Below are 27,216 nucleotides of genomic sequence, written 5' to 3'. Positions count from 1 at the left end.
GTGGGCGTTAAGGCGTCTGGGAAGGGAACTCAAAACTGGATTATAGATGGCAGAGAGTTGGTGTTGTAAACCACCGCCTCTGTTCAAAGATGGTCGCTCACAGTGGACATAGATGCTTCTTTCACTCCTCTTTCAAACCATCTGTCCTCTCGGTCCTTTTGTCCCTCTGTGGGGGGAAACTCCCACTAGGTTTATATCTGGGACTCTCCACCATTTGACCTTAGAACTGAAGAAGCTTCTCGGATGAGAGGTGAAACGTCTTCAAGTAACTTAAAGAAGTCCAGACGCTTTTCTTTGCAAGCTCCTTTGACTACAATGACTGAGAACCTTCACAGACATGTAGAGGCTAAGCCTACGCTTGAAGCCACTGAGGTGGTCGTTAACGGGGGTGACGCGATGTCACTGGTATGGATGAATTAAGTAAAAAGTCCAATAACTCCAGCAGTACTTATCTTGTCCCTTTTGGTCTTTATTCCCATATCAACTTAACATAACAGCGCAACGGTCACAAACTGTTTGCCTTCTTACAATTAATGACACACCTGACGCCGATTACGTGCGTCTACCTTAAATACCTTTATATGATCAAAACAGAAAAAGGTGACCTCTATCGACCACATAAGGTATTAACCCAAGAATGGCTCCTACAGTCCCTCTTGATCATCAGAGGGACATTGCTGATGTGTAAACTCCCACCCACAAACACCTTTATGTGTCCACATGCCATACACGCGGTCATTTTTGGTGTTCTGGTACAGAAACAAAATCTAAAGCAACAAAACCAAGTTTCATCTCTGAGTCCACTACCCAGGCCTCACACATGTGCTTATAGTTAAAGCCATACCAGCTACCATCCATTACTTTAACATACACAGACGTGGCTCTGAGGCATCTGTCATCAGTTTTCTTGGAAACACTTTTACCAGTATAAGTAAATCCATTATACTGTGCATAAAGGTGGGCCGAGCATGTGTCCTGTGTGTGATAAACAAAGAAAAACCTTTAAGTGTGTAGAAAGAAGAGTTTCATTTGATCCTGATAATCATTTTATTTCACAGTGAAACAGAAGGACAGTTGTGCATGTACATGACTCCTGTAAGTGAGCATTTATGGTAGCATAAACCGATTAAACAGTTTTCTTCATTTAAGAAACATTTCTTAACCGAGAACTGTAGTCTCCTCATCCAAACTAGAGAAACTTGTGCGTGTTTACTGGCTTTCACACCTCCAAGCAACCCAAAATGCTGCAGACAGACTCCTAACACGTTCCAGCAAGTGAGCTCACATTATTGCATTTATTGCAAGACTAAAGACTAGGATAAGGGGAAGGCCCACTCCAGCTCCTTTTAGCTGGCTCCTTAAAAAGTTAGAGAAACTGCTGTGAAATATAAGTGCCTATAAACATTTAACTGTTATTTGGTGGGGTGGGGTTTTGTGTATTGTGTATAGCCAGAGCCCACTGCCATATTTTGAGTTCCCTTCAGGTAGTCTGGCTTCCTCCCCCAATCCAAAGACATACAGTTCGTGGGTTAAATGATGATTGTAAAAGGAGGGTGTAAATGCGAGTGCGAATGGTTTTCTTTCTCTCTGTTTTAGGCCTCGGGCCACCCACATGACCCTGAATTGTTCAAATGGAGTAAAAATGGATGGTAAGATGGATAATATATGAAACGTTTCAGATCACATAACATCTGCAGATACAGTTGTTTTTCTTTTTTTCTTTTTTAACAGTTTAACCACAAGATATAAAAAAATCGCAATTTTACGGTCCGTTTGGCCTCTCAGGGTCACCGTACAATTTCAATAAAATATAGAAGACTGCTCACACACCCTTATTAAAAGTCATCTTGAACCATGATGGAGACAAAGGACAGCAGCTGTACATTTTTGCTTCTTCTTGCTTCTCTTTGATGTCGATTTGTCCATGAGTGACATCTTCTGTTCTCACTGCTGAGTCGACTGCAGCTGCATCACTCTCTGCACAAGAAAACACATAAAGCGAGCATCAGTGCAGGCAGTACAGTCCTATAGATACTGCTGCTGTTACATTAACGATGACATAAAAATCATTCAGATTAATTATGCTCCACCTTTTTGTGCAGGACTCAAATGGCACTAGATGCAAAACTGATGTCATACTGCTGCAGGTAAAAATCATTACAACTACTAAATGTCTTGTTTATGTTTCTTAACTTTATGTGCTATTTAAATCACAAAATCTTGTTATTATGGTTATTATTTATTAAGGATTTTCTTAAAAGGTCAGACTATGAATAGTAAACACAGCCAAACATCAGGATAGAGAAAACGAAGTAAAAAATCAGTGGCATGAAAGAATAGAAGGGAGAGAAACAACTAAACCTGGTATAGATCCAGAGGGTAGATTCCTAATTATTAAATTATCTAAACTTAACAAAAAGCTACGTATTGTTGATATATATGGCCCAAATGTTAATGACACCTTATGTGGATCTGGGGGTGCTCTGCCTCCGAGCTGGGGCTCTGGCTTGGGTCTGTGGGGGCTTGGTTACTGGTTGGTGTGTTGTCGGGGTTGTGGGTGGGTGTGTGCACGTGGGGCCAGCATAAAGGGCCTCTGGTGTCCTGTATGCCTGAAATGGGGTCCTCTTTAACTGGCGGGGAAGTTGTCACATCCTTGGAGGAGCTGGTGGGGGGGGCGCTATAGTAGAGGTGGATAATGAACTCAACCTGGGTGTCTGTTGTCTTACGTAGTCTGGGAAATGATTGGATAACGGGGTGGGTGCAGTTTCCTCTGTGGTGGGGTCGGGGGCTCCTCGGGCTCTGTGGGGCTTGGTGGTGCTGGTACTATTTGCCCCGATCCAAATGGGTGTTAGACTCCACCTCTCTGGGAATACTTCCCCATGTTTGGGAGGTTATTTCCCCCCCACCACACTCCCTGCCGGTGGCTGATGCCCCTCAGCCATCGGTGCATCGGTAGTTCTCGGTGTCTGGGGCTTGGCGTTCAGGTATGTACCTCCTCACTTCTGGTGGCTGCTTGGCGGGGCCTGGTGCCCGTGGCTCAGTCGGGCCCTTTCCGGGGGGTGGGGGGCCCTCAGACCCTGGGCATCTGGGCTCTGTTTGCTCTGGCACAGCTGGCGTAGCCTGTAGCCTTGTCACCACAGCTTCCTGTGACGACGAGCTCTCATTGTCACTTACTGGGTCTGTTGACCCAGCGTTTTAAGTTTTAGTTTATTTGGATGTTGATGTTTATTTTTAAGTTCTTTAGGCTAGCTGAGTTAATTTGTTCATTAGATTCCCCTTTTGTTTTCTACCCCTGTATCTAGATTTCCCTCACCCTTTATGTGTTTCATGCTGCGTGTCTTATGTTATCCAGTTCCTGTTGTCATGTCTGCTTCCTGTTTTATTGTGAAAGTCCTTATCCTATGTGCAGTGTGTCTAGTTTTGCTTCGACAGTTTCGTTAGGTCTGATTTGTCCCAGCTGTGTTCCCACCTGTTCCCCATCCCCTCATTATCCTCCTGTGTGCATTTAGTTTGTGTTTTCTCATTCAGTTTTTGTCAGGTTGTCTGTTGTTCCTTTTCATGTTTCCAGGATTTTCCACATTCAAGGTTTCGTTCTTTGTTTTCAGCATTCAATTTTGCCAGTTTATTTCTATGTAGTTTCTCCCCAGTGTGCATGTGCCTTTTTGTTTTTGTACCTTTTTATCAGCCATATTAAACAGCTCACCTTTTGTTAATATTCAAGGTTAGTCTCACGTTCTTTTATGTTTTAAATAAATACTTAAATAACAGTAAATACTTAGTATTTACTGCACACTGCAGCCTACAGTGTGAGAGCGAAGTGCTCTAATAGGGTGATATGGTACTACAAGGTCATTAAGATAAGATGGGGCCTGATTATTTAAGACCTTGTATGTGAGGAGCAGGATTTTGAATTCAATTCTGGATTTAACAGGAAGCCAATGAAGGGAAGCTAAAACAGGAGAAATATGCTCTCTCTTTCTAGTCCCTGTCAGCACTCTTGCTGCAGCATTTTGGATTAGCTGAAGGCTTTTCAGTGAGTTTTTTGGACATCCTGATAATAATGAATTGCAGTCGTCCAGCCTGGAAGTAATAAATGCATGAATTAGTTTTTCAGCGTCACTCTGAGACAGGATATAATTTTAGAGATACCAGAACTAAAGTAGAGATTGTATACTGAGTATATACTTTCACAAGAGTACTGCTGTGAAACATGAAGATGGAGCTGAAACACAAAGCTATATTTGAACTGACTGACCACAGACCTGCTTTCATGAAACCCCTGTAACCATAGAAAAATGCGACAGGATGTCAGAGAAACTCAAAAAATCATTACATGTGGACTACATTACAGTGAAGTCCACAATTGAAGGATTTGTGACTAATAAAATTGTGCAGAACTGATTAATAATTTAATGTTTGCCTTAATTGTTTGCGTGTGTGGCCTGCAGTAAAATTTGAGCAGCTTATGAGTTTTTCATCTGAAACAGGAAACTGGATGATCACAGATTATTATTATTATTATTAGTTCTGAAAATACTGTTTGCACACAAGGAACAGGACTCACCGCTAACAGACTTCTACAAGCACAGAACAGCTACCGTGATCTATGGCATGAGTGTAGGCTTTAAATAAGCTTTTAAAAATATGTATCACTAAAATTATCCATACATTTTCTTAACAACTGTAGCAGGAGGACTGAAGCTTATCTCCACTGGGATAGTGTGAAAGGCAGGCTGCACACCAGACAGGTTTCCAGTCTGTCACAGGACTAAAAAAGACAACTTAACAATCTATCCACTTTGAAATCATCAGTTAACACCTATCATGTCTTTAGACTGCGGGAGGAAGAACTCACTCAGCACAATAAACTGTTTAAACTGCACGTTAGTGTGAGGTGAAGAGTAAAGATAGTCTTCTTTGCAGGGGAAAGTTTTAAACCTTGTGGTCTGTAACCATGAAAACAGCTCTGTGATGGTTATTGCCGCTCAGATGAACAACCAGAATGCTTTGCAGTCTGTTACTTCCTCATACAGACCTTTATTTTGTCTCATTGCTGTTTTGGGCCTCCTCTTGAGCCAGAAAACAATCAGAACATTTGATATCGGCACATTCAAGCCTGTGACCTTTGTTCTAATTTCTTCTGAATGCCTATAATTGAATATGATAGAAGACATAAAATATATGTTTGATACCTAAGATTACTTGTATTATTATTATTATTAGTTTAAATATAAAAAGTACCTTTTGGGCAGCATTTGACATGGTGGTTAGCACTGTTGTCTTGGAGCAAGAAGACCTTGTATTTGAATCAACTATCTGTCTGGAGTTTACATGTTCCCTCTGTTTTTGTGTGAGTACTCCTCCAAAAACATGCACTTACTAGAGTTAGGTTAACTGATGATGTTCAGGGTGTAGCCCACCTACCTGGGATACTCTACAGACCCCCTGCTACTCTAACTGGACAAGCGAATGGATATTTATAATAAAGAAAACTCCACAGAGCTGCTTTTAACCAAGCTTCATCTTTCCTTTGAATATTGTTAAAATTGAAAAACATACTAACGTGAGACGTTCATGCAACAAAAAGAGAGAAAGTCTCACCTTTTAGTTTCCTGTCAACATGTCGTTCCACCAAAACAACCAGTAACATCACTACTAACACAACACAGACTGTTCCAGCTGTCAGCAACACGGGGACAAGTGGAGAGGAACCAGCAGAAGAGGCAGGTGGAGGTGTGGATGTAGGTGGAGGTGTGGTGGTGTTTCTCTCTAAAACAAAGCAAACACAGTCATTAAGTTGTCGTCACATTGTGAATGTTGAAAGCTGCAGAAACACAGACAGGTGAGTGTGTCACCTGTGACAGTGATCCAGCTGGATGGAGACTCTCCATGACCGCTGATGTCACACTTGTAGAGGCCTTCATCAGACCTGGAAACATGCTGGATGGTCATGTGACCTGTAGGCTCTTTCCCGGTGAAGACGCCATCTTTGAAGAAAATGGCTGCGATGTTGGAGGGAGTGGTCTCTGTTTTACAGAGCAGAGTGACGTCATCTCCCTCCATCACAGGGAGGACAGGACTCTGCAGGATCACTGATCCACCTCAACACAGAGACAAACTACAGCATTTCATCCATTTACACACAGCTTCATCAACACTAACTCCACACACTCAGCTTACCAGTGACTGTCAGGTTAACCATGTTACTGATGGTACTCTGATTGAACTCACACCAATATATTCCACTGTCATGAGGCACCATCATACTTATGTTACAGGAAGAACCAGCTTTTCCCCATCCATCTCCACACTGAGTCCTCTGTTGTTTGCTTGTGTTTCTCCTCAGAGTCCATCCAGCAGAGCTGTCGTCCTCCTCACAGCTCAGAGACACAAAGTCTCCTTCAAAGAACTGAGAGCTGCTGGGACTCACAGTCAGACGAGCTGTGACAGTTAAAATTAAAAAAAAGATGTCATGGTTGTGCAAAGCAATTAAAATAATTCTTATGTGGTTCGGGCTGCCAACCCTAAACATGAAAGAAGAAGAATTTAACACATATTTGACATATTTAAAAGAAAATCACTGACCTTGGTTTGTTATCCTGCAAGGCATTGAAGTCAAAACTAAAGATAAGTAAAACTTAAGTTAGCATGTAAAATAATAAAGACTGTAATTAATTTGGCTCGTCTATCTCTGATCTCTTGTCCACTTATAATTATGTGAGTATGTAATCCTTGTGGGAGGCATACATACATGTAAAAGAATAACAGACTGTGTTTTTGAACTATTAAGAAAAAGATCTATTCATATTTATTATTTTAGCTTGTTGCTATGGTTATATTTATAGTTCTATTCTTAAGGTTTGTTACTGTTACGTTCCTCATTTCATCTCAAGTCTCCTTTTTCTTTATGTTTGTGCGTCTCCCTAGTCCGCTGTGTCCTCCTGTCTGTTCTTCCCTGGTTCCAGTGTTAAGACTGTGTCTCTGTGTCTTTGTGTTAGTTATTGCTTTTGAGCTTCAAGTCCAAAAACTTGTCCCATGCAAGTTCACAAGAACTCAATAAAATTAAATATTGGAAATCAGAAATCCATCAGTTTATTAGCCCTGTGCACATTTCTGCTCCCACATCTCTAACACCAAATCTGTAACGCTGTTCCTTTAGTGATTATTGGATGTTTTCGAACTCACTGTACTCGATGCATAAGAAACGTTTGTAAACATGACTGGTAACAGTAAGCATGATTCGCGTGTCCACTTTAAAGGTAAGCTGATATAATAACTAACTAAACTCTGTCAAGTTCACTGGTTCACAGAGTAAAACTTCCCCTTTAACCTGCTGCTCAGTCCATTCAGCCTGTCTTCTTGCTCTAACATTAACTTCTCCTCCATCGTTGTTTATTAACAGAGCAGACAGAAAAAGTTCAACATTTAAAAGGAAGAAATTCTTCACTCACAGAGCAGAAATAGTAGAGACGCGTTTGCCATTGTCCTCTTGACTCATGTGACTCATTTTCTCTTTTTGTCATAGAGACACAGTAAACTCCGCCCCCTTCCCCACATACTTTTCTTGCCTATATGTAAGATGTTTGTAAAAAGTAGATTAAAAAATCAGGACAGAAAATCAAAAATATTGTTTAACAGAAGATAATAAAAAAGCAGACTCTCTAATGTTGCTTTTTGAAAATCATCGACTTTTTGAATTTGAAGCACCGTGTGAACTGAGATCTGGGGAGGACCAAGTGATGCAGTTTTGAAAGTATAGTTTTTCCCAGACACACGATTTTAGCAGCTCATTGAGCCTCCACTCTGGAAACTTTCTCTGCCAACAAATGGCTCATAAATCGCTCGTGCAGGCTGCTTTCATGTTGTTTTACACCAGTTGTGATCTAAATGCTGAAGCATTAGACCAGACTATGTTCTTACAATCTTCTGCTCTCTGATGTTGGTGAGCCTGTGTGAACTGTGGCCTCAGTTTCCTGTTATTAGCTCTACACTCTTGCTGTTGTTACGTCCTATGTGCTGTGCAGAAGTTTCCATCTGGCATCAACAACAATGCCACATTCACCTTTACTTAAATCACCTAAATCAAATGAGAATATCTGTAACTGTAATGCTGTTGCCATGTGATTGGCTCATTACATAAAAAAACAGTGACATTTGTACCTAATAAAATGGTCAGTAAGTTTGTACTGTGATCAGAACAGCTCCTCTTTAATAGCATGTTGATTTCAGTGTTTGTTTCTTTATACATGTTGTGTGTTTCTCGGCCTTGTGTGGGGACAGAAATGAGCTGTTCCAAGTAAAGCAGTGAAGCTTTACTAGTGAAGCACTGCTATATTAGCAACGGGCTGTGGTTTCAGACTGATATGAGTACAAATGTGAGAGTAACAGAGTGGCTCATCTGTGTGAAACTGGGGCACAAAAAGTAAAATACAAAAGCTTTTTTTCTTATTGCTGCCTCCCTAAAGCACTCTGTGACTGGTTTCTTGTCTTGAAAAGTGCAACATTAATACATGTGGCTTACTTTGCTAAAACCTCCTCAAAACAAACAAACTAATCAAACCTTCAACGCTCTAATTAGGAACCATGAAAACCAAAAACAGCTGCCACAGTAATGTTAGTTTTATTGACCCATGTTGGTGGATTTTAATTTATTTATTTATTTAAACAGTTCAGAGGCTACAGAGATGCACTTGTGTGAAGTCGTCTAAAGATCCGTTCATGGTACGCAGAGCTTTGCAGACCCGGTTTAGTTAAATCAAAGATGGTGGCAGCGTGTGTGCGTGTGTAGGACACAGTCAGCAGGAGTTCAGGTGGAAGATATTTACTGAGCTGCTGTAACATTGCTGTTGGCCACATGTCGGCAAAGTTATGTGACACTAGTGATGTTTGTACTTTCAGCATTAACTTGGTTGTATATATATGTGTGTGTATATATATATATAAATATATATATATATATATCATAATAATCGGACAATACTATAATATTGGCCATATTATATTTACATTACCACAGTGAGATGATTTTAGTCTCATGACCAACATTAGCTAATTGTTATTTACTAGCTAATCTTAAATGACTGTTCTGTACAGAAATGAAGCCCAACAATCATGTTTTACAGTCTCGTGGTCTCAGCCTCAGATACTCAACTAATCAAAGTGATGTCATGACAAAAATGAATGACCAACAAAACATTTTTCTCCTTCATTTCTGTCACACAAAGCTGTATGTCAGGTTTCTCGCGGTTAGTATCATGGTTGCTAGGCAACCTGAACAGCGCGACGAAGGCTAGACCGTCCCATTTCACAAGCCTCTCACGCACTTCTCGTACTTATAGTACGCACCGTACGTAGTACGCGTAGTGCGCGTACTTCAAGTGTGCGGTCTCTTAATTGGGACACAGCCCTTGTATCTACATTTTTTTTTCCTGTGACATCAAAGGTCAAAGGTCAGATGAAAAGCATCACCGTTAGGCAACTGAAGCTCCTCTGCTGCCACCTACTGGCTGTTTTATTCCGTTACCGATGCCTTTACACAGTGCATGTACCCCCTGGCCAATTTATTAGGTACACATTGCTAATACTGGGTCATGTTTTTCCTTCAGAACATTTTTACTGTATTTATTTCCATACAAAAAATGTTTGTTATGTTTACAGTAACATTTATAATAAGAAAGAAAAAGTTCTTTAGTTTCACATTCAGCTAGAGAGGGAGGACGGCTGAGCTCCGACATTTTTCAGTGATTTCACTCATTTTAAACCTCATCTGACAAAATGTAACCTTTGAAGGTCAAAGGTCAGACTTAAACAGACTGCTCCTATGAACACAAAAAAGAGACGAGGGGGAGGACATGTATGTATTTCACCCTCCCATTAAGTCATATTTTCATATAGTCATATTTCCTTTGGTATTTATTGCGTTGTTGTAACCGCTGCTCATTTTGTAATTTGTCTTTCCTCAGTGCGTCTACGCCAGCAGAGATGTGAGCAGAGGAGGGGAGGAAAATGAGACGTCTTTCAAATCTTCCTTTAAAAGTGATGTCAGTGAAATGATGTTTGACTCAACTGCATCATGAACAGTTTGGTTAAAGACTGACTGCAGCTGGGTTTTGTCATGTCAGGTGTTCATGACATGTTTTATTTAGAGACACTTTTGGTTCAATTCATAATTTAGATCATGTGACAGACATCACAACTTTTTAAGAAATCACACACAGAAACAGTGAAGGGCAGAAGGTTTGATCATCTTAAAGAACTGAAATAATCTGAATAAAGAGGACGAGCTGTTAAAGGAGTCCTCGTTCTGTGGTTTCTATATTCCAGGTGTGACCGAAGCTGTTTAACCTTTGCATCCTCCATCTGCTGTCCTCCAGATGCCTTTTAGAACCTGGGACATGCTTCCAGCTTCCAGATGTGTAAAAATACATCCCAAACAAAAGCTCAGGTCTTAGGAGGAAACATAGTTTGTTTGTTCTCCTGTAACATTTAAGGTCAAAAGTCACATAAAACTGTCAGGCATTGGGAAAACTAATGATCTTCTACTGCTGCCACCTGCTGGCTGTTATCATGCAGTGACTGATGCCTCTATCTATTTACACACAGGGCATACATTCGGCGGCCACTTTATTAGGTATACCTTGCTAGTCCCATGTTGGGCCTTTTTGACATCTGAGATATTTAAATTCTTCATGGCACTGATTCAACAAGCTGCTGGAAACATTCCTCACATGGTCCATATTAAAATGACTGCATCACACAGCTGCTGCAGATTTGTCCATGATGTGAATCTCCTGTTAAAACCACCTGTTGGACTGAGATCTGGTGACTGTGGAGGCCATTGGAGTATTTCTGTGTTCTCATTGTTATGTTCAAGAAATTAGTTTTTTGACATGGCGCTTTATCCAGCTGGAAGCAGCCACCAGACGACACTGTGGTTATAAAGTGATGCACACAGTCAGTTAGAATGCTTCAGCAGGCTATCCTCAGTATGGGGTCCAAAATGGGCCATTAAAATATCCCCTGACCAATACACCACCAACGAACTGTTACTTCTTCCTTCTGCAGAAGCAACAGGATCGTGCTTCTGCAAAACTCATCAGACCTGTGCTGTAACTCCGCAGTTACCCTCAGTTTAAATCTCTAAAAAGTTCATTTTTCAGCAGATTCTGGGTTATGTGAGTCATCTTCTTACTTTTCAGAGCAGAATGGCAGAAATATAAAAAGGTTCTCAATTTGAACTTCACTGGATCCACTTCATCATGTCTGCATGCCAAAGGGTTGAGTTCTGCCGTGTGATTGGCTGTTTAGATATCTCTGCACCTACTCAGTGGTTTAACCAGCAGTTAAATAGGTGTGCCGAATAAAGTGGTACACCTATTTAGGAGGACTCACAGAGGATGGATTTGTCGTGTCAGTTTGTGTCAGTTTATGTTGTGCTTATTGTTGTTGTTGTTTTTTTTTTATCTATATAAAACAACAACAGACTCGGGATTCCTACCAGCTGAACAGCTGAACAGCAGCTGGAGGCAGCACTGAGCAGATGAACCTGCTCTGGTTGGTTAACCAGCAGCTGTAACGAGAGACACGATTTACAGATTAATTTTCATTACTGTAAAGATCATTACTGATCTTTACAGTAATAAATTATCTGGTAAGAATAGATGGAGGATCCTCTGTACAGAGATCTATAAGTCTAACCTGAAAGACTCACTCTTCCAGTTTGGGTATTTTGGCTCCACTTTGGACTTTATCCTCCCATCACAACTGTTCCTTCAGCCCCTGGTGTGTCTCTGTCTTTGTCCTCCTTGGTAAACTTCACTTTCTCTGGTTGGTTAACCAGCAGCTGCTTATCACAGGATTGGCTCAGCTGCAGGACGGGACTGTTTTAGAGAGCTGAGCACTTCTGATCCTGAGTGATGTCAGAAACTGAGCAAGTTGGATGTGAGAATGTGAACAAACCTGATTTTAAAAAAGTGTTTACAGAAGACATTTTATGAAATGTATTCAGTTTATGACAGTTTCTGAAGTTTGTGGAAAGTTTCCTCAGATATATAACTCAGTCATAAAGTGTAGACATTAAACTTTCAGTGGTGCACTCAGTTTGAGAGCCTGCTGTTACACTTTAGTGCCAGTAGAGGGCAGCACCACACCATGGTTTATTCTTGGACAGCTGTGCGAGAGTTGCTGACTTTCCCTACAAACTGCACCAGGTCTGTTAAATCAGCTTCTCATTAAAAACCAGAGTTCATTCATATGACTCATAATGTTAAATATAGAGAACATACAAATAAATTATTTATAAAATCGAAATTATTAAAATTAGGAGACGTGAAATTACGGACACTATTAATTATGTTTAAGGCTAAAAATAATATTTTGCCATTTAAGTTACAAAGAGTATTTTTATTGTGTTCAGGGGGAGAAGATAGCAGAAGGAAATTTTATTTTAAGCATCAGTTAGCAATGACTACACAAAGATTAATGAGTCCAACGGTTAGGGGTATATGATTGTGGAACTCACTTCATTATAATTCAAAGAATTGTATAAATTTACATTGTTTTAAAAAGTGTTACATGCTTAAAACGATAACTCAATATGAAGAATGTGAATGAAATTGGAGTTCATTGAAAAAGGATCCATTATAATTTTTTGTTTTATTTATTTTAATTTTAATTTTTCTCCTTGTTACTATGTGGAGTGGTATATTCTGATTGTAAATTTGTATATTCTGATTGTAAATTTGTATATTCTGATTGTAAATTTGTATATTCTGATTGTAAATTTGTTGTTTGGGTTGGGTTAGGACCGGAGATAAATGTTAATGTTAGTTTGTTCCCTAATTTTTGGTGCCCACTTGTAATATAAATTGGATTGTAGATAGGGGGCGGGGTTAAATAACAATATTTTCTTCTTCCTGCTCCTTTTCACACATGGTTGTAGTGTTTTTGATAGAAAGTGTGGTTGGTTTGTTTGATTTTTTTTACCAAGTGTGAAATAAATAAATAAATGAAATGAAATGACTACAACCTTCCACCGGGGGGCGCTTTAACATAAACACATGTCAGTTTTTCTTAAAGACAACATCACCAGCATGCTCAGAAGAACTCAACACATTTACATAAAGACAGTTGTGAAAGTTGGGAAAGTGAAATTGTTCCTCCTGCTTTTAGTTTGTGGCTGAAGTTAACCTGTGTGTTGTCTTTGTTGCTCTGAAGGTGACTGAAGTGTGTTTGTGTTCACCACAACAACTCAACGTTTCCATCAGACATCTTTGTTAAACACACAGAAGCACACGAGAAGATCAAGTGAGACCAAAGTTTATTGAACCTGCAGAGAAACCAGATCACTGCTGTGGAGACGACAGCACACTTAGAAAAAACATAAATAACAGCAAAGTTACTGAAGACACAAAAACATGGATTGCACCTACATTTTAGTTACATTATTATTGTATAAATTATGTCTTGGTCATGCTTTTATTCTGAAAGGCCTGGGGAAGAAAAGGTTCTTTTTGAATATAAAAAATATAAAAACTAGTTTAAGAAAGTTAAATTTTTCCAGCTTCTTTATAAAAGAAAGAATAACAAAAACTCTCCATTTGTCTTTCTGGCCTCAGTGGTTGTGTGAGGTTTCCTTCATGAGGAGAACAAACAGAATATAAACCAGTGTGTTTACAGTGAATGTGTCAGGTCTGAGCTGCTGTGTGGACCAGTTAGAGAGCAGCAGCTGGATCCTAGTGGTTGGACTGGTGGACGACTTCAGTGAGGAGTCGATGGCATTTGGCTCTGGTAGAAACTCTGCACACACAAACACACAGGAGGAGAATAGAAGCACAAAGCAGAGCCTCTCTGTTCTCTTTATATACAGCAAAGCATGAGGACATGTCAGTGAACGCATCACAGTTACAATAATGTAACTTGGATCACATAACATATTGTTCTGTTCATAACAGAGTATATGAACAGTATCAGATCACACAGCATCTGCAACTTCACTCAAAACCTTAATACTGCTGCTATCACTCTGAGCCCTGATGGAGAAAGAGTAGCAGCTGTACCTCTGAGCTCTCTTCTCTCTGATGATGAACGTCCATAACTGATGTGTTCACTTCTCCCTGCTGAGCAGACTGCAGCTCCATTACTGTCTGAAACACACATAGAGGACGTCAGTGCAGGCAGCACAGTCTCATAACTGAAATAACCTCAGTAGTATCTATAACACAAAAAGGTTTGTTGAACATTTTTTCTCTACAGTGCAAAAACTGTGAGGTGACTCGTGGCAGGTCTGACTCATAGAAACATGATTACAGATTAGGAACGTGTTTCTCATCAAAGCCGTCAGACACCAAAAACTTGTAAAACTACATCTGCAAATCTACAAAATGAGCCACATAAAGAAAGTCAAATCCAAAAGATCAACACAGCTGAATAAATCAGGTTGATATTTATTGTTTGTATAGAAATTATAAACCACTCCGAGTGTTTTTTATTGTCTCTTTATCTCTGCAGTAGAACCTGTGCAGTGAGCCCGAGTTAATCAGAAACCAGAAGCTGGATGATCACAGAGTCATTTCTGATAAGTGCAGGTGGACAAACACTAAACACAGCATTTACTGTAAAGGTCACCCAACAACACCTAATAACAACAAAGCGACTTGTGATCATTTGTCAAAGTTGTCAGAGTTTAAAGGACAGTCTGGATTCTGCAAACCTTAAAGTTAGAAAATAAACACACACCAGCACAGCTGACAGGAAGGACGACTTTCTATGAAAACTACATGTAAATATTTTAATATGATAAAAAAAAAAGCTGCTGAACTGGAAGCTCAGCTTCCTGTTCATGAACTTTAAGACTTCAGGCATGTCGTCTCGTTGCATTTTTAGACGTTGCCCGATGTCCTGCTGGCACAAAATAAACACACTCTGAGAGTTTCCAGCTTGACCAAACAGATGTTTCCATACAATGATTATTATGGATATATTATTCCTGACTTTCTCTGTCTGCTGTGTTTCCTGGATTTCTGAGCAAACACAAGAAAAAAAGTGCAGTCTGTCCTTGTGGAGTTTCTTAGTTTGATTCAGCGAGAAGAGTCTGGAAGAGGAGCTGAGGAGGACTGCAGCTCACCTGTGGACTCCACCATGATTGTTTGAGTGAGTGAAAATTCATTTACTTCTTTCTTTAACCAGATTTGTCACACAGTTCTCTTATTCAGCCATTAAACAGACAGATCTGTGTCTACGGTTTAAAACACAGAGAATACAATGTGATGATGGGAATTGTGGAGCACTGCTTTCATGATTTAAATCTGGGGTCAGGCAGGACCTGAAACTGGTGCTTTATAATAAATATGATGATAATAAGAACTGAATTACACATTCAAGGGCAGAGCTCCTGCTGTAACCTTCACTCTCTAGGTTTTTCCTTTTCTTCACTCATCTCAGATTTCAGGCACAAACACGTCGTAAACAACACGAGTGATACTGGTGTTGGTATGTGATTCATATCAGCATGATGGGATTGATGCTTTAGTGTGTTTCTAAAGGAAACATGTCTGCACATGTTCCCTGTTCTGATGTTTACCTGTCCTGTGATCATGTGACAAAAGGCCTGAGCAAATACATTTAAGCTGCAGCGAGCAGTGTTGGGAAGGTTACTTTTAAAATGTATTCCATTACAGATTACAGAATACATGCCCCAAAATGTATTCTGTAACGTATTCCGTTACGTTACTCAATGAGAGTAACGTATTCTGAATACTTTGGATTACTTAATATATTATCATGCTGTTTACAACTACATGAATGTACTATTGCTGTGATTTATTACTGTTACTGAAGGTCCGCGGCTCCGAACCGTAGTAAAGGGACCTCTGACTACTACGGTGGGTTCTGTGTTGGGCTCGTAGCCGAAAAATAGCTTTACTTTGTTGTCTGGGTCAACTTTGCTAGCAAGAGACAGAGAGAGGCGTTGAAAGGCTGCTCCAACAGAACTTATTGTTTTTGGAGGAAAACACGAACACGGTGTACAGTCGAGTCTTAATAGCTTACTTACAACTGGGCTCGTCAGGCACTCTTCTTGGCTGCAGTGGTTATTATTATATTTACATGCTTCCAGCTCCCGTTTTTGCTCGATGACAGCTCGTACTTTTCCTTTTTCTCCCTCCCTCGCTCACAGACACATAACGTGTATGGCAGTCCATTCTCCCTGCAGCACGGACTACACTGCCCATGATGCTACATTCTTTAGAGCTATACCTGTAGCATTCTGCCTATTAGCTTAGCACAACAACAACAAAAAGGCCTCTCTCACCCAGGAAACACGCAGAGAGAGAGCGTGTCACCCTGTAACAATGGCAACCGTAACGCTACCACCTGGAACAACAGAACGTAGCTGTCAAACAAAACCCAAACAGTCCTGACCCGCCACAATATGAAACAGGGAAGTACCGTCGTGTAATCCATTTATTTCAACAAAGTAACTGTATTCTAAATACCACCTTTTTAAACGGTAACTGTAACGGAATACAGTTACTCATATTTTGTATTTTAAATACGTAACGGCGGTACATGTATTCCGTTACTCCCCAACACTGGCAGCGAGTTAGTAAGAGGAACATGAGGAGGTGCATTGAGGTACCTCCACACCATGAAGCTGAGTGGAAAACAGAGCAAACAGCGATGTGTTTGCTTCAAATTCTCTGCTGTGGCAAAACCACCGACCTCAGACATGAAGTCTGAAAGCAAAGCTCCACTTTGATTTGAAAAGCACGTTTAAAAACAAGCTAACCCTCTTTAGCACGCTGTTGCCCTCAAACAACAAAAGTTTGGTGATTACACTGTGCCTTAAAGTTTTTTTTCTTTATGTTGTGACACCAACACCTCAGTGTTGAGTAAAATGATGCGTAGCAGAGAGTTTGACCTTTGACCCGAGGATGGAGCACTCCTTCCAGGTGCCAGATCTGCATGTGGCTGTACTAGCTACAGCTAAGCTAAGACTGATATCATTTTTATAAATGTTTACATTAAAATAATCAGTTTTCTTAAGATGTGCATCCACATGTCGTTTACACACAGATTCTGGTTTATTTACTTAAACAGCAGGTTTTGGTTTGTTGCCTCAGGGCCACATTGTGCAGTTAGGCCACTTTTCTTACAACAATGGTAAAGCAGTGGTTGTAAATTCTAGTCCTTCGTTCAAATATAAACCAGGAGCCCCAAACTCTCAGAACGTAGGGTAATATAACACTAACATTAATGCCACGGAGGGCTAGTCTCACCCAAAGTGCTTTAGAGACACATTTACACTCCAGGTGTCTAAAAAAAAGTTTCAAAATGCATAAAAAGCTCAAAGGTGTGATTTTTTTCCATTATTTCTAATAAAAAACAAATCTCACAGTGATTTAATGATCATTCAAACTGATGTTTGATCTCATGAATCATGGCACACCACTCTCCACCTTTAAAACTTGATATCTTGGTGCCTGTATTTACTCAGTACTAGACGATAATCCAGTTCTGCATTGTCACACACTGCTAGAAAGAAAGGAGGGAGCTTTGATAACCAAGCTCACCACAGCCAGGTGTAGCTCATGAAATAAAGCACAGCAGAGAAACCAGAACAGGCACAAGCAGACAGACAAGCTCGTGTGAGTTTTTTAAGGTGGACTTGGACACAATACAAACAGGCTGTGTGGGCGTTCTTTGTCTCGCCTGGAGGGGTGAAAGGAGGAAGCTTCTGTCGAATCCAAAGACGTCATGTTTGAAAATGTGTTTCTGTGCAGTTTCCATGGTGACGGTATTGACATTTATATCCCTGAGTACTGTCTGTCAGCAAGCTGTCAGTTTGTTTCTGACATGAAAGTGCAGTGAGGCCGGGCTGGTTCCTCTCATGCAGCAGTTTCTCTGCAGACGTCTCCAGTTTAACAGAAGACATCACGATATCTCTTTACATTAAAAGTTCTTAAACTCATAGTTTCGTAAATATTGATCACATGTTAGCAGTTAATCTTCTCTCTACTGCTGTGAAACACGAAGAGAGACTCTAACCTTTTATCAAGATTCAAGAGACAAGATTCAAACAGGTCGTCTGAACTTATTTTATTAAGTTTTGGAATTAAATGACAAAATTCTCAGCTTTCAGGAACCATTTGAATTTTCTCACTGGTCTAAAATGTCTGATGAGTTACAGTAATGTGAAGCACACATCTGCCTTGTTAAACTGTCTTGATTTATCCAACAGGTCAGAACGTAACTGAACAGAACTGTTTAAACAAACAGCCTCCTGGTCGGAGAGCGTGTCCTATTCTCAGTCTCCTCATGACGACTGGACCCCCGACTCTCACCTCTCCTACTTCCCTTTGTTTAGTCCTCCTCCTCCTGGATTTCCTTCCACCTCATCAGCACTAATGACTGATGCTAACCTCATCAGTCTCATCACCGCCCTCTTCTCCAACTGTAGTCTCAGAAAAAGTCCACTAGTTTTCACAAACCTCAGAAGTTACCTTCCTGCAAAGTCCACACATGAATTCAGAATTTAAAAAAACTGATTTTTCAAAATCTCCTTAAAGTCGTTTAAAGGTGAAATGAGTAAAAGACTTAATGTTTATGCTTCCTTGTTTACTTTCCTGATGAGTCATTTAATAGGGAGTGTCCTTTTTCCAGCTGTAAAAAGAGAAACTGTGTTTCTGCTGCTCCGATGAGGAGCTCTGTGACTGGTTTTGTGAGACTGCTATTCACACTTGAATGAGAATGAAGCGACACTGCATTGGATCTTCCCTCATCCTTAAAGTGCAGCGGTGGATAATCTGTTGAAGGTAACCACTAACACTACTAATGCTATCATCACTGCACTTTAGACCTAATGTGAAAGAAGCAGCTCAGGCTGTTAGCAGCAGCACGGAGACCTGATCTGTTTATACAGCGACCAACTGTCATCAATCGAGACCGGAGATAGCATGAATGATTGTAATTCTTCTGCTTTCATTACATGAGTGCACACACTCATTCTGAATGTAAAGTACATGTGTAATTTTATGTAATTAATATAAGAAGTAAAGCTCACAGGGCGCACACGTCAGCCACAAGCTCAGGTGAGCAAACTCAGTATGAATCCATTAAAAGTTTGCCAGGCTCTTAATACACAGCAGTGATGATATGGCCTGTTAGCGCACAGTTAACCGGAACAGATCCAAACATGGATAACATTTTAAAAGCCAACAGTAAACAGTATGCAACGTCGTTAAAGAGGTTTCTGCAACAAAGGCAGGGCTGTGAAATTACTGCTTAATGTGTAGCTGATAATAAGCCAAAGCGTCTCCATCAGCTGGATGCAGGTTATGATACTGCAGATGTGACTTCACTGACCTGATTCACACATTTTTGGTAAAAATAAATAAAATAAAATAAAAAAATTCTTCATGGATCGTGTTAAAGTGTTCAGACACTTTTATCTGTTTATCTACTTTTGCATTTGGTAGCGATGCTGTGATGGCTGCTTTCATGCTGCAGCTCCTCTTTACTTCCCATGAACTCAAGCTAATCCTTGTTTCTTCTGTCTGCTCACTTAAATTGAGTGGTGTAGATTAGATTAGATTAGATGAAACTTTATTAATCCCTCGGGTGGGTTCCTCTGGGAAATTCGGTTTCCAATAGCACAGGACCGACAGAAGTTACAGAATGTGAGCAGAAATATACCATATATACATATATATAAATACAGAGAATACAAAAGGGATAAATAGAATAAATAGGAATAAGAATGCAAGGTAAGTGCACATTTCAAGTATGTGAGTCTAAGTGAGTCTAATTGTAGGTAGCAAATAACTAATCTGAAAGGGCGTTTCACGGATCAAATGACTCTTCAACAAACATCCTTTGCCATCAGTAACAGCCACTCCAGAGATGTTTGCTGCAGGAAACTACGGATCTGCTGATTTAGCACACAAAAGAAAACAATCCTTTGAATTCCAGTAATGATTTTATCACTGAGTGCGCTCTGAGTGCTGTTTGTGCAGAAACAAGAAATATATATGAAACAGATATAAAGCAAGAAAAAAGTTACAGAAAATCATAAGAGATTATACAAACTATCAGTGGGAAAACCAAATGAATGCACTAATATTCTCGTCACAGTCAGAGGTTTCAGTAACGACGGCTCAATAAGATGCACATATGAAATGTTTAAGTCGCCTGTGAGGAAAACAAACATAATCTGAGCAAATAATTTCATTTCACACGTGCATGTATTCATCACCACTCGTCCAATTAAACTCTTTGTGCGTAAATTCCACTAAGAAGCCATCGTCCACGCCGCCTTCATAGTACAGAAAACCCGGGTTAAGCGTCACGTCTGTGGAGAAGATGAACTTTATCACTGCTAAGATACTTTAGGAACTTCTCCTTGAGTTAAACACCTGGTAAGGTTATAATCTTTAAAACACACAGGACCATCCTTCCTGCTATTGCCAATTACGCTTTATTTATATAGCTCCAAATCACAATAACAGTCGCCTCAAGGCACTTATGAGGATCATTGTTGGTGTTTCTCATAGTGATTAACTACGAGAACCAGGTTTGTCACACAGGTTTGACTTGGCAAGCAGAAGGTTGCTGGTTTGATTCCAACTGGAAACATAAAAGCTGGCAGTAAGGCTTTTAAACTGTGCCAAATGAAACACAGCGGTGTGTGAATGATGTGGTGAACGTGACAAAGGTCTTTTTTGTGTATCTGTGGGGATGTTCCTGCTGATTACATTCTTAGTAAACTTGTCATGGTCCTGGGTCATGACCCAGCGTTTTGTGTTTCCTTTTGGTATCAACTTGTGTTTTGTGTTAATTCTGATTTTGGTATTCGTTTTTTGGTATTTTGGTATTGGTTCTTAGCAGACGTGTGGACTCGAGTCACATGACTTGGACTCGAGTCAGACTCGAGTCATTAATTTTATGACTTTAGACTTGACTTGAAAAAATGTTCTAAGACTTGTGACTTGACTTGGACTTTTACACCAGTGACCTGGGACTTGAAGTGGTTTACTTGAAAAGACTTGATAGTTCACCCCAAATCTAAAATTTAACACACATATTATATAGAAAGTGTGCACCATTAATTCAGTTCATTCACTCATTTATTCCAACCACACGCCGTACGTATGTGTGCATGAGCTGTAGCACAGCCAATCAAATTAACCAGATTTTTTTAAGAAGAAAAAAAAAACGCTCAAAAATGCTGCAAGGAGTTATTTTTTCAGGTACATAAACTATGAAGTAGTCAACAAAAAAACGAAATGCAATATGCAAAACATGCAAGAAGAGAATCACAGACAGAGATGGAACAACTTCCAACTTTGTCCGACAGTTGAAGTTGCATAAAGAACGGTAGGTTCTCTTTTGCTACGATGAGATAGCTGACTTCATCTAACTTTGATGTGTATGATATTTTTGTCATGCTATTTTAAAGCCGGTCCTACAAGCGCATCCAAGAATAACATGCAGCTTATCTCAGAATTGTTGGTAAAAATTATTCTTGGAGCTACGTTTAATTGAGCTGCATTTTATAGAGGTGCAATTTCACAATTTGTTTATATTTTCTAAATTCACTATTTTGTCATGTGTTCAGAAAAACAGAGATTTAAAAATCACATGGTCTAATATTTACATTTAGCATATAACTGCAACATTTTTTTTTTTTTAAAGACTGGAAAGGACTTGAAATTCAAAGTTTCAGACTTGTGACTTTACTCGGACTTTTAAACCAGTGACTTGAGACTCGACTCTGACTTGCCTGACATTACTTGAGACTTGACTTGTGACTTGAGGATAAAGACTTGAGACTTACTTGAAAAACAATGACTTGGTCCCACCTCTGGTTCTTAGGATCTCCTCTGAATCGAGGAGAAAGAGTACATCTTTCGTCATCTTACAATGCTGTGATTGCAGCCATTCCCAGACTCTCTGTGAATGGTACTCATGGTCTTTGATCAATGGTGCTTGGTCAGTGGGTGTTGATCAATGGCCATGGGAATTTGCATATTAATGATGAAGGAACTGACCTCCCAACCCATTGTTCCTTCAGTGGGCTGGTTTCAGTCATTATGCAAATGTACTGTTTATAAGATTTGGGGAAACCTGCAGTCAGCTGAGACTGAAGAAGTCACTTGGATGAGTGATGAAATGTTTCTTCCACAAAACTCTATGTCCAGATGAACAGAATCAACCTTTTGGAGGTTCTTAGGATTTGGTTCTTGTGTTTAGTGCTTGAGTGTTTCTATCAGCCCTACCTGTGTCTGTCCTCTGTGCTCTGTTCGTATCCCCGAGTTTGTGTTGTAAAACAGTCTGTGGGTTTCCTGTTTTACTTTGTAGGTTTGTGTCGCGTTATGCGCATTAGTTCCAGCTGTGTCCCCTCCTGTGTGCCATTTCCTGATTACCTGGTGTGTGTATTTATAGTGTGTGTCTGCCTGTGCTCCTCGTCGCGTCGTCTGTGTTCGTTCACTATGTTCCTCTGCGTCTCTCTGTCCAGCCGTCCTCTTTTGCCATCTCTGAGTTTCTCCCGCTGACCTTATGTTCAGTTCTGCCCTCACCTCTGTTATTTTTGCTGTAAATAAACCTCCACTCGCATCCCCACCAGAGATGGGCAGTAACGCGTTACTGTAATCTGATTACTTTTTAAAGTAACGAGTAAAGTAAGGGATTACTATTACTTACTCGCAAAAATGTTAATTAGATTACCGTTACTTTCCCGTAGGAACGCTGCGTTACTGCGTTACTAAAACCGTGATTTTTTGCGAGAATGTCTCATGACAGTGACGTAAGCGAGTGCGACGTTCGTGACAACAGCTGTGTGCAGATCAACAATGGATCATATATTGACTGCGGGAGACAGTATGAGCGTGCAGCGTTTAAAGCGTGGAAGTACTGACCTTACTTTGAGTTTGATTCCATAAAAAGTGACAAAAACATTAGTGTCCGTTGTGCGTGGGAAGAAAACTTCTTTTTACGGCGAAAAAAACCCCTAAACAAGCATCGAGTAGCTACGATGTAATGGGAAACTCACAGAGAAACTCGTGGATTCTTCCACTGACCACTGCGGCTCACCTGCAACAGGTCTACTAGTCCACTAGTCTTTGACTTTATTTATTTTCTGCTGTGTTTTACTTGCATCTATTTGAAAGACTGAGTGTAAACACAAAAATATTTTATTTTATGTGCTGGAATGTGCAGAAAATAGGTTTAAATGTTAAACTAATTTCTTCAAGTCAGAGAATGTTGCATATAATTAAATTTTTGCTTGATGCATAAAGTTAAAAGATTAAAACTGATAAAACATGTTAAAAAAAAAGAGACTTTTCCATTTGATTACATTTTGTATGATGGATTATGCAGAAAAAGTAGAATTGGGCTGAAAGATCTATCGCTTTATCACCTATTCAGGTTGTAAATCGTGTTTTTAAAAAGTAACTAAGTAACTAAGTAATTAATTACTTTTGAAAATAAGTAATCAATAAAGTAATGGGATTACTTTTGGGGGAAAGTAATCAGTAATTAGTTACTGATTACTTTTTTCAAGTAACTTGACCAACACTGATCATGACAAACATCACGGCCACAGCTAAATGTATTCACAGCCTATTGAACAGAGCTAATAATGAGGGGCTACAGCGCCATCTAGTGGCAGATGGCTGAAGACGCAGTGGGAACAATAATGCATATGTCATAAGTTTACGTTTAAAAAAGCAAATTTATTTACTTTACACATAACCCATCCATAAATCCTGTTGACTACAAGATATTTAAATACATTTACTATTATAAGCAAATATATTAGACATTAAATTCAATGATGTGTTAAAGGAGAAAAATAAAATGAGGAGAGATTCTCAGCTCTAACTGAAAATCAAGCTCCTGTATTTTCTATTGTTTTGCAGAACCCACATATTTCATGTCATCCGGTGGAGCTTCATCAAAGATGTGCCGGCTTCAGTGTGAAATATGATGTTGTTGACTAAATCACAAGAAACCCAAGACCCAGCCTGTTTGTTTGGGGGATAATTAGATGCCAACTGAATCAGAGTAAACTCAGCTTCTCTGGGATCTTTACAAAATAAGCTCATTATGATATGATGTTGAAACCCACAGAAAACAGAAGATGGATGCTGTGAAAATATTCTGCTGGACTCTGGAGTGTGTCTGCCTCCTGCTGCCTGTAACTGCAGGTGAGATTTAAGTGTTTTTTTAAAGTAAGCACCTGCATCACCTGTGTGATAGAAGGAATGTTGGCCAATCACAAGCCAGATATAGTCTGATGTCAGAAAAGGAGTTTAAACTTTGATTTAATGTGACATTTATTTATTAATCTGGTTTGAGGTTAGCCAATCAGAGGACAGTGACCTCTTATCCTCTCTCTGATTGGCTGCTGTAGAGGTGAACAGTTCAAACTTTGACTTTTAACCTCTCTGTTTTGTGTTGTTTCCTCTTTCAGATCAGAAAATCATCACAGCCGAGTCCGGACAGAACGTCAGGCTGCCGTCTCGAGCTCCAAATGAGAACAAAACCATCACAGTAGTAGAGTGGAGCAGAACTGATCTGGAGTCAGAACATGTGCTTTTGTACCGAGATGAGCAGTTCGAACCAGAAGAGCAGCATCCGTCTTTTAAGAACCGGGTGGATCTGCAGGACAGACAGATGAAGGATGGAGATGTGTCTTTGATTCTGAAGAATGTGACGACTGCTGATAGTGGAACATACGAGTGTCGAGTCTTCATGGGAGGGAAAGAACGCAGGAAAAGAGCTCATCTGAAGACTGACTCCATCAGCAGCATCTACCTGAGTGTCGTTGATCCTCCAGGTGAGTGAGTAGAGTTGAGTGTGTGTGTGATCAGAGGTGAAGCTGCTTCCTGGTTGTTGATGTTTGTTTCTAAAGATGTTGTTGATGAGACTTTGTAGAAAGCAGCTGGTCTGAGTGATGTGATCAGAGTGCAGTAGATAATGTCTGACAGCAGTTTGAAGAGGAAATGGATTCTGTTCTGTTCTTCACTCATCACCTACCTGACAGCTGACACCTCACACCTGTTTCTCACCTGCAGGTCAGACAAGAAGACGTGTTGGACTGATGGTCAGTTTGTCACTTGTTGCTGTGCTTGTTGTTTCTGCTGTTATTTTTCTGATCTACAAAAAACATGAACAACGGAGTCAGGATTCACCCCAGCCTTCTCCTGCTGAGGTTGAAATGTCTCCAATTTCTTGAATCATGAGTCTCCTGCTGCTGTTTCAGCTCCTCAGAGGTGACACAGATCATCCAGTGGAGAGACAGACGAGGACATCCTGAATTTGTTGTTCAGCATCTTTGTGAAAGTCTTGGACATTTTCCTTTGGACATGTTGAACTTTAACTAAAGATGCTTTCAGTCCAAAAGTCTTTTTCTTCCTGTTGTTCTCCTGGTTTCAGGTGAAAGTTTGTCTTTAGCTCCTCACTGTCCTGATGAGCTGCATGAACAACAGCTGGAAGTCAGTTTGTTCATGAGAAGTTTGGACTCTTTTTCTTTTATAAACATATCAAATATGCAAATTACAGACGTGTCCTGTTTCTACTGTGAGTGTAGCTGTTAGCTCATGACCTCTGCTGCTGCTGAGCTAAAGCCTCAGACTGTTTCTGTAGTTTAAATAGACGAGACATCATTCATACATCTGTGTGTGTTCATTGTATGCAGCTTTTATTTATGTCTGAACACTGCATGTACTGTGAAACTCTTTATTTATATTACAGATTTTATTCTTTTATGTTATTATTAATGATACAATGAGTGAGTTTGTGAGCTGTAGAGTCTGATGTTGTTTTCTGAGCATGTCTCCTCCACTCTGCTCTTTCTACTGAGGAAGTCTTTAATCAGGTTTTTGTTTGTGTTTTTGACTGTAAATAAAGTCTGATGTCTGCTGTTGTTTCCTGAATAATCTGATCTGGAATCAGTCCACAGTGAACAAACACAATGAGCAAACGTGTAATCTGAACTAAAGTCAAACTTTGAAACTCAACCAAGAATCTCTTTAATTGGCTGGACACAGAGGACATCAAAATACGTATCTGTGTGAGCAGATTTTCTCTCACATGAAGAGTGTCCTCAGCACCTGACTGCTGTGTCTCTCACATTAACATGTGTATCCCCGTATTAACAAACATGCCATTCTGTAGTACATCAGTGGCTTGTTGTTAGAAACACTTGAAACCATTGTGTGGTGGTAAAAGTAGGTTAAAGAACAAACATGAAAACCTTTCGCTGCACTTTCAAGAGCCTGATGCTCCAGGATGGTGGCACAATTTCTTGTTACCTGAATGTTACCATACCGTACAATAGTTTATGTAAATAGCAATTTAAAAACAGCACATGGCTGACCAAAGTGCTTTACAGCAGAATGATCAAAAACACAATAAATACATGATGATAAAATAACAGTCTCAGTTAGAGTCAAAAGCCAGCAAATAAAAATGAATTTTTAACCTGAATTTAAAAACCACCTCTGAAGTGCCTAATGTGGAGAGGAAGATCATTCCAAAGCTTCAGGCCCACAACGCTTGGTCTCCTCTGAGTTTCAGCTGTGATTTAGGGTCTGAGAGCAACAGCTGCTCAGCTGACTGGAGTGAATGAGGGGGGGCATAGGGCTTCAGTAGATCAGACAAATATACAGACCATTTCACAAATCAGTAAAAGGATTTTAAAATAGATTCACATTTTAATTGGAAGCCAGTGTAAGCAGGCCAGAACCGGAGTAATATGCTAAAATTTTATTTTACCAGTTAAAAACTGTGGCGCAGCATTTTGCACCAGTTGCAGGCGTGACAGGGTGCTTTGGCTAACCCCTATTATAAGGGAGTTGCAGTAATCCAAGCGAGAGGTTATAAAAGCATGGATGAGAGTTTCCAAATCACGCCTGGAAAGAAAAGGCTTAACCTTCGACAGAGTCTGAGGTGATACAATTTATGTGGCCATCAAAGCTAAGTGCAGTGTCAATTTTTACCCCAAGATTAGCAATCGAGCTCTTCAGGTAAGGCTCTGAGTCTACTTTAGTGTCCAAATGTTTGTAGCGAAACTTAAGGCTGAAATCTCCTGCATGAGGTTATGCACGTGTTTTTTTTTACCTTTTCAAAACGTTTTGGCACCATTACATCCCTGATGTATGGGCGGCTGGAAATTTCATATCGCGGCTCGAGTATGCTGAGAAGACGATGAAA

The 27,216-nt window shown here is 40.0% G+C and overlaps 3 protein-coding genes and 1 long non-coding RNA gene across 4 annotated transcripts in view; 2 read left to right on the top strand and 2 right to left on the bottom strand.

The window, feature by feature from the left end:
- LOC146521540 (T-cell surface glycoprotein CD4-like) overlaps positions 1-27,216 on the top strand; it is a 108,090-nt gene that overhangs the window by 62,186 nt on the left and 18,688 nt on the right. The window lies entirely within an intron of this gene.
- On the bottom strand, positions 1,808-6,547 carry LOC146521544 (low affinity immunoglobulin gamma Fc region receptor III-B-like). Its single transcript, XM_085155159.1, has 4 exons — positions 6,181-6,547; positions 5,856-6,101; positions 5,602-5,769; positions 1,808-1,977 (listed from the first exon to the last, which is right to left on the bottom strand). The coding sequence occupies exons 1-4, from the start codon at positions 6,530-6,532 to the stop codon at positions 1,823-1,825; spliced, it is 921 nt and encodes a 306-aa protein (XP_085011285.1). The 5' UTR covers positions 6,533-6,547; the 3' UTR covers positions 1,808-1,822.
- Positions 13,612-14,894, bottom strand: LOC146521543 (uncharacterized). The gene is made up of 2 exons (XR_014873441.1): positions 14,058-14,894; positions 13,612-13,797 (listed from the first exon to the last, which is right to left on the bottom strand). It is a non-coding gene; the product is annotated as an uncharacterized LOC146521543 (long non-coding RNA).
- On the top strand, positions 16,829-26,125 carry LOC146521542 (myelin-oligodendrocyte glycoprotein-like). The gene is made up of 4 exons (XM_085155318.1): positions 16,829-18,812; positions 23,919-24,206; positions 24,473-24,838; positions 25,077-26,125. Exons 2-4 carry the CDS (start codon positions 24,140-24,142, stop codon positions 25,235-25,237), a joined length of 594 nt encoding a protein of 197 aa, XP_085011444.1. The 5' UTR covers positions 16,829-18,812; positions 23,919-24,139; the 3' UTR covers positions 25,238-26,125.

Source organism: Neolamprologus multifasciatus, chromosome 3 (assembly GCF_963576455.1).
Source record: "Neolamprologus multifasciatus chromosome 3, fNeoMul1.2, whole genome shotgun sequence".
NCBI lineage: Eukaryota > Metazoa > Chordata > Actinopteri > Cichliformes > Cichlidae > Neolamprologus > Neolamprologus multifasciatus.
The sequence above is the reverse complement of the archived record's forward strand: the minus strand, read 5'-3'. Positions and strand labels throughout refer to the sequence as shown.

What these genes read in the sequence shown, in the direction of transcription:
- LOC146521542 (XM_085155318.1), top strand. Translation starts at nt 24,140, where the DNA reads ATGGATGCTGTGAAAATATTCTGCTGGACTCTGGAGTGTGTCTGCCTC. An exon ending in CCTGCTGCCTGTAACTGCAG is followed by an intron (nt 24,207 to 24,472) that starts GTGAGATTTAAG and finishes TTCCTCTTTCAG; the next exon opens with ATCAGAAAATCATCACAGCC. An exon ending in GAGTGTCGTTGATCCTCCAG is followed by an intron (nt 24,839 to 25,076) that starts GTGAGTGAGTAG and finishes TCTCACCTGCAG; the next exon opens with GTCAGACAAGAAGACGTGTT.
- LOC146521544 (XM_085155159.1), bottom strand. Translation starts at nt 6,532, where the DNA reads ATGTTTAGGGTTGGCAGCCCGAACCACATAAGAATTATTTTAATTGCT. An exon ending in GGTTAACCTGACAGTCACTG is followed by an intron (nt 6,102 to 6,180) that starts GTAAGCTGAGTG and finishes CTCTGTGTTGAG; the next exon opens with GTGGATCAGTGATCCTGCAG. An exon ending in CAGCTGGATCACTGTCACAG is followed by an intron (nt 5,770 to 5,855) that starts GTGACACACTCA and finishes GCTTTGTTTTAG; the next exon opens with AGAGAAACACCACCACACCT.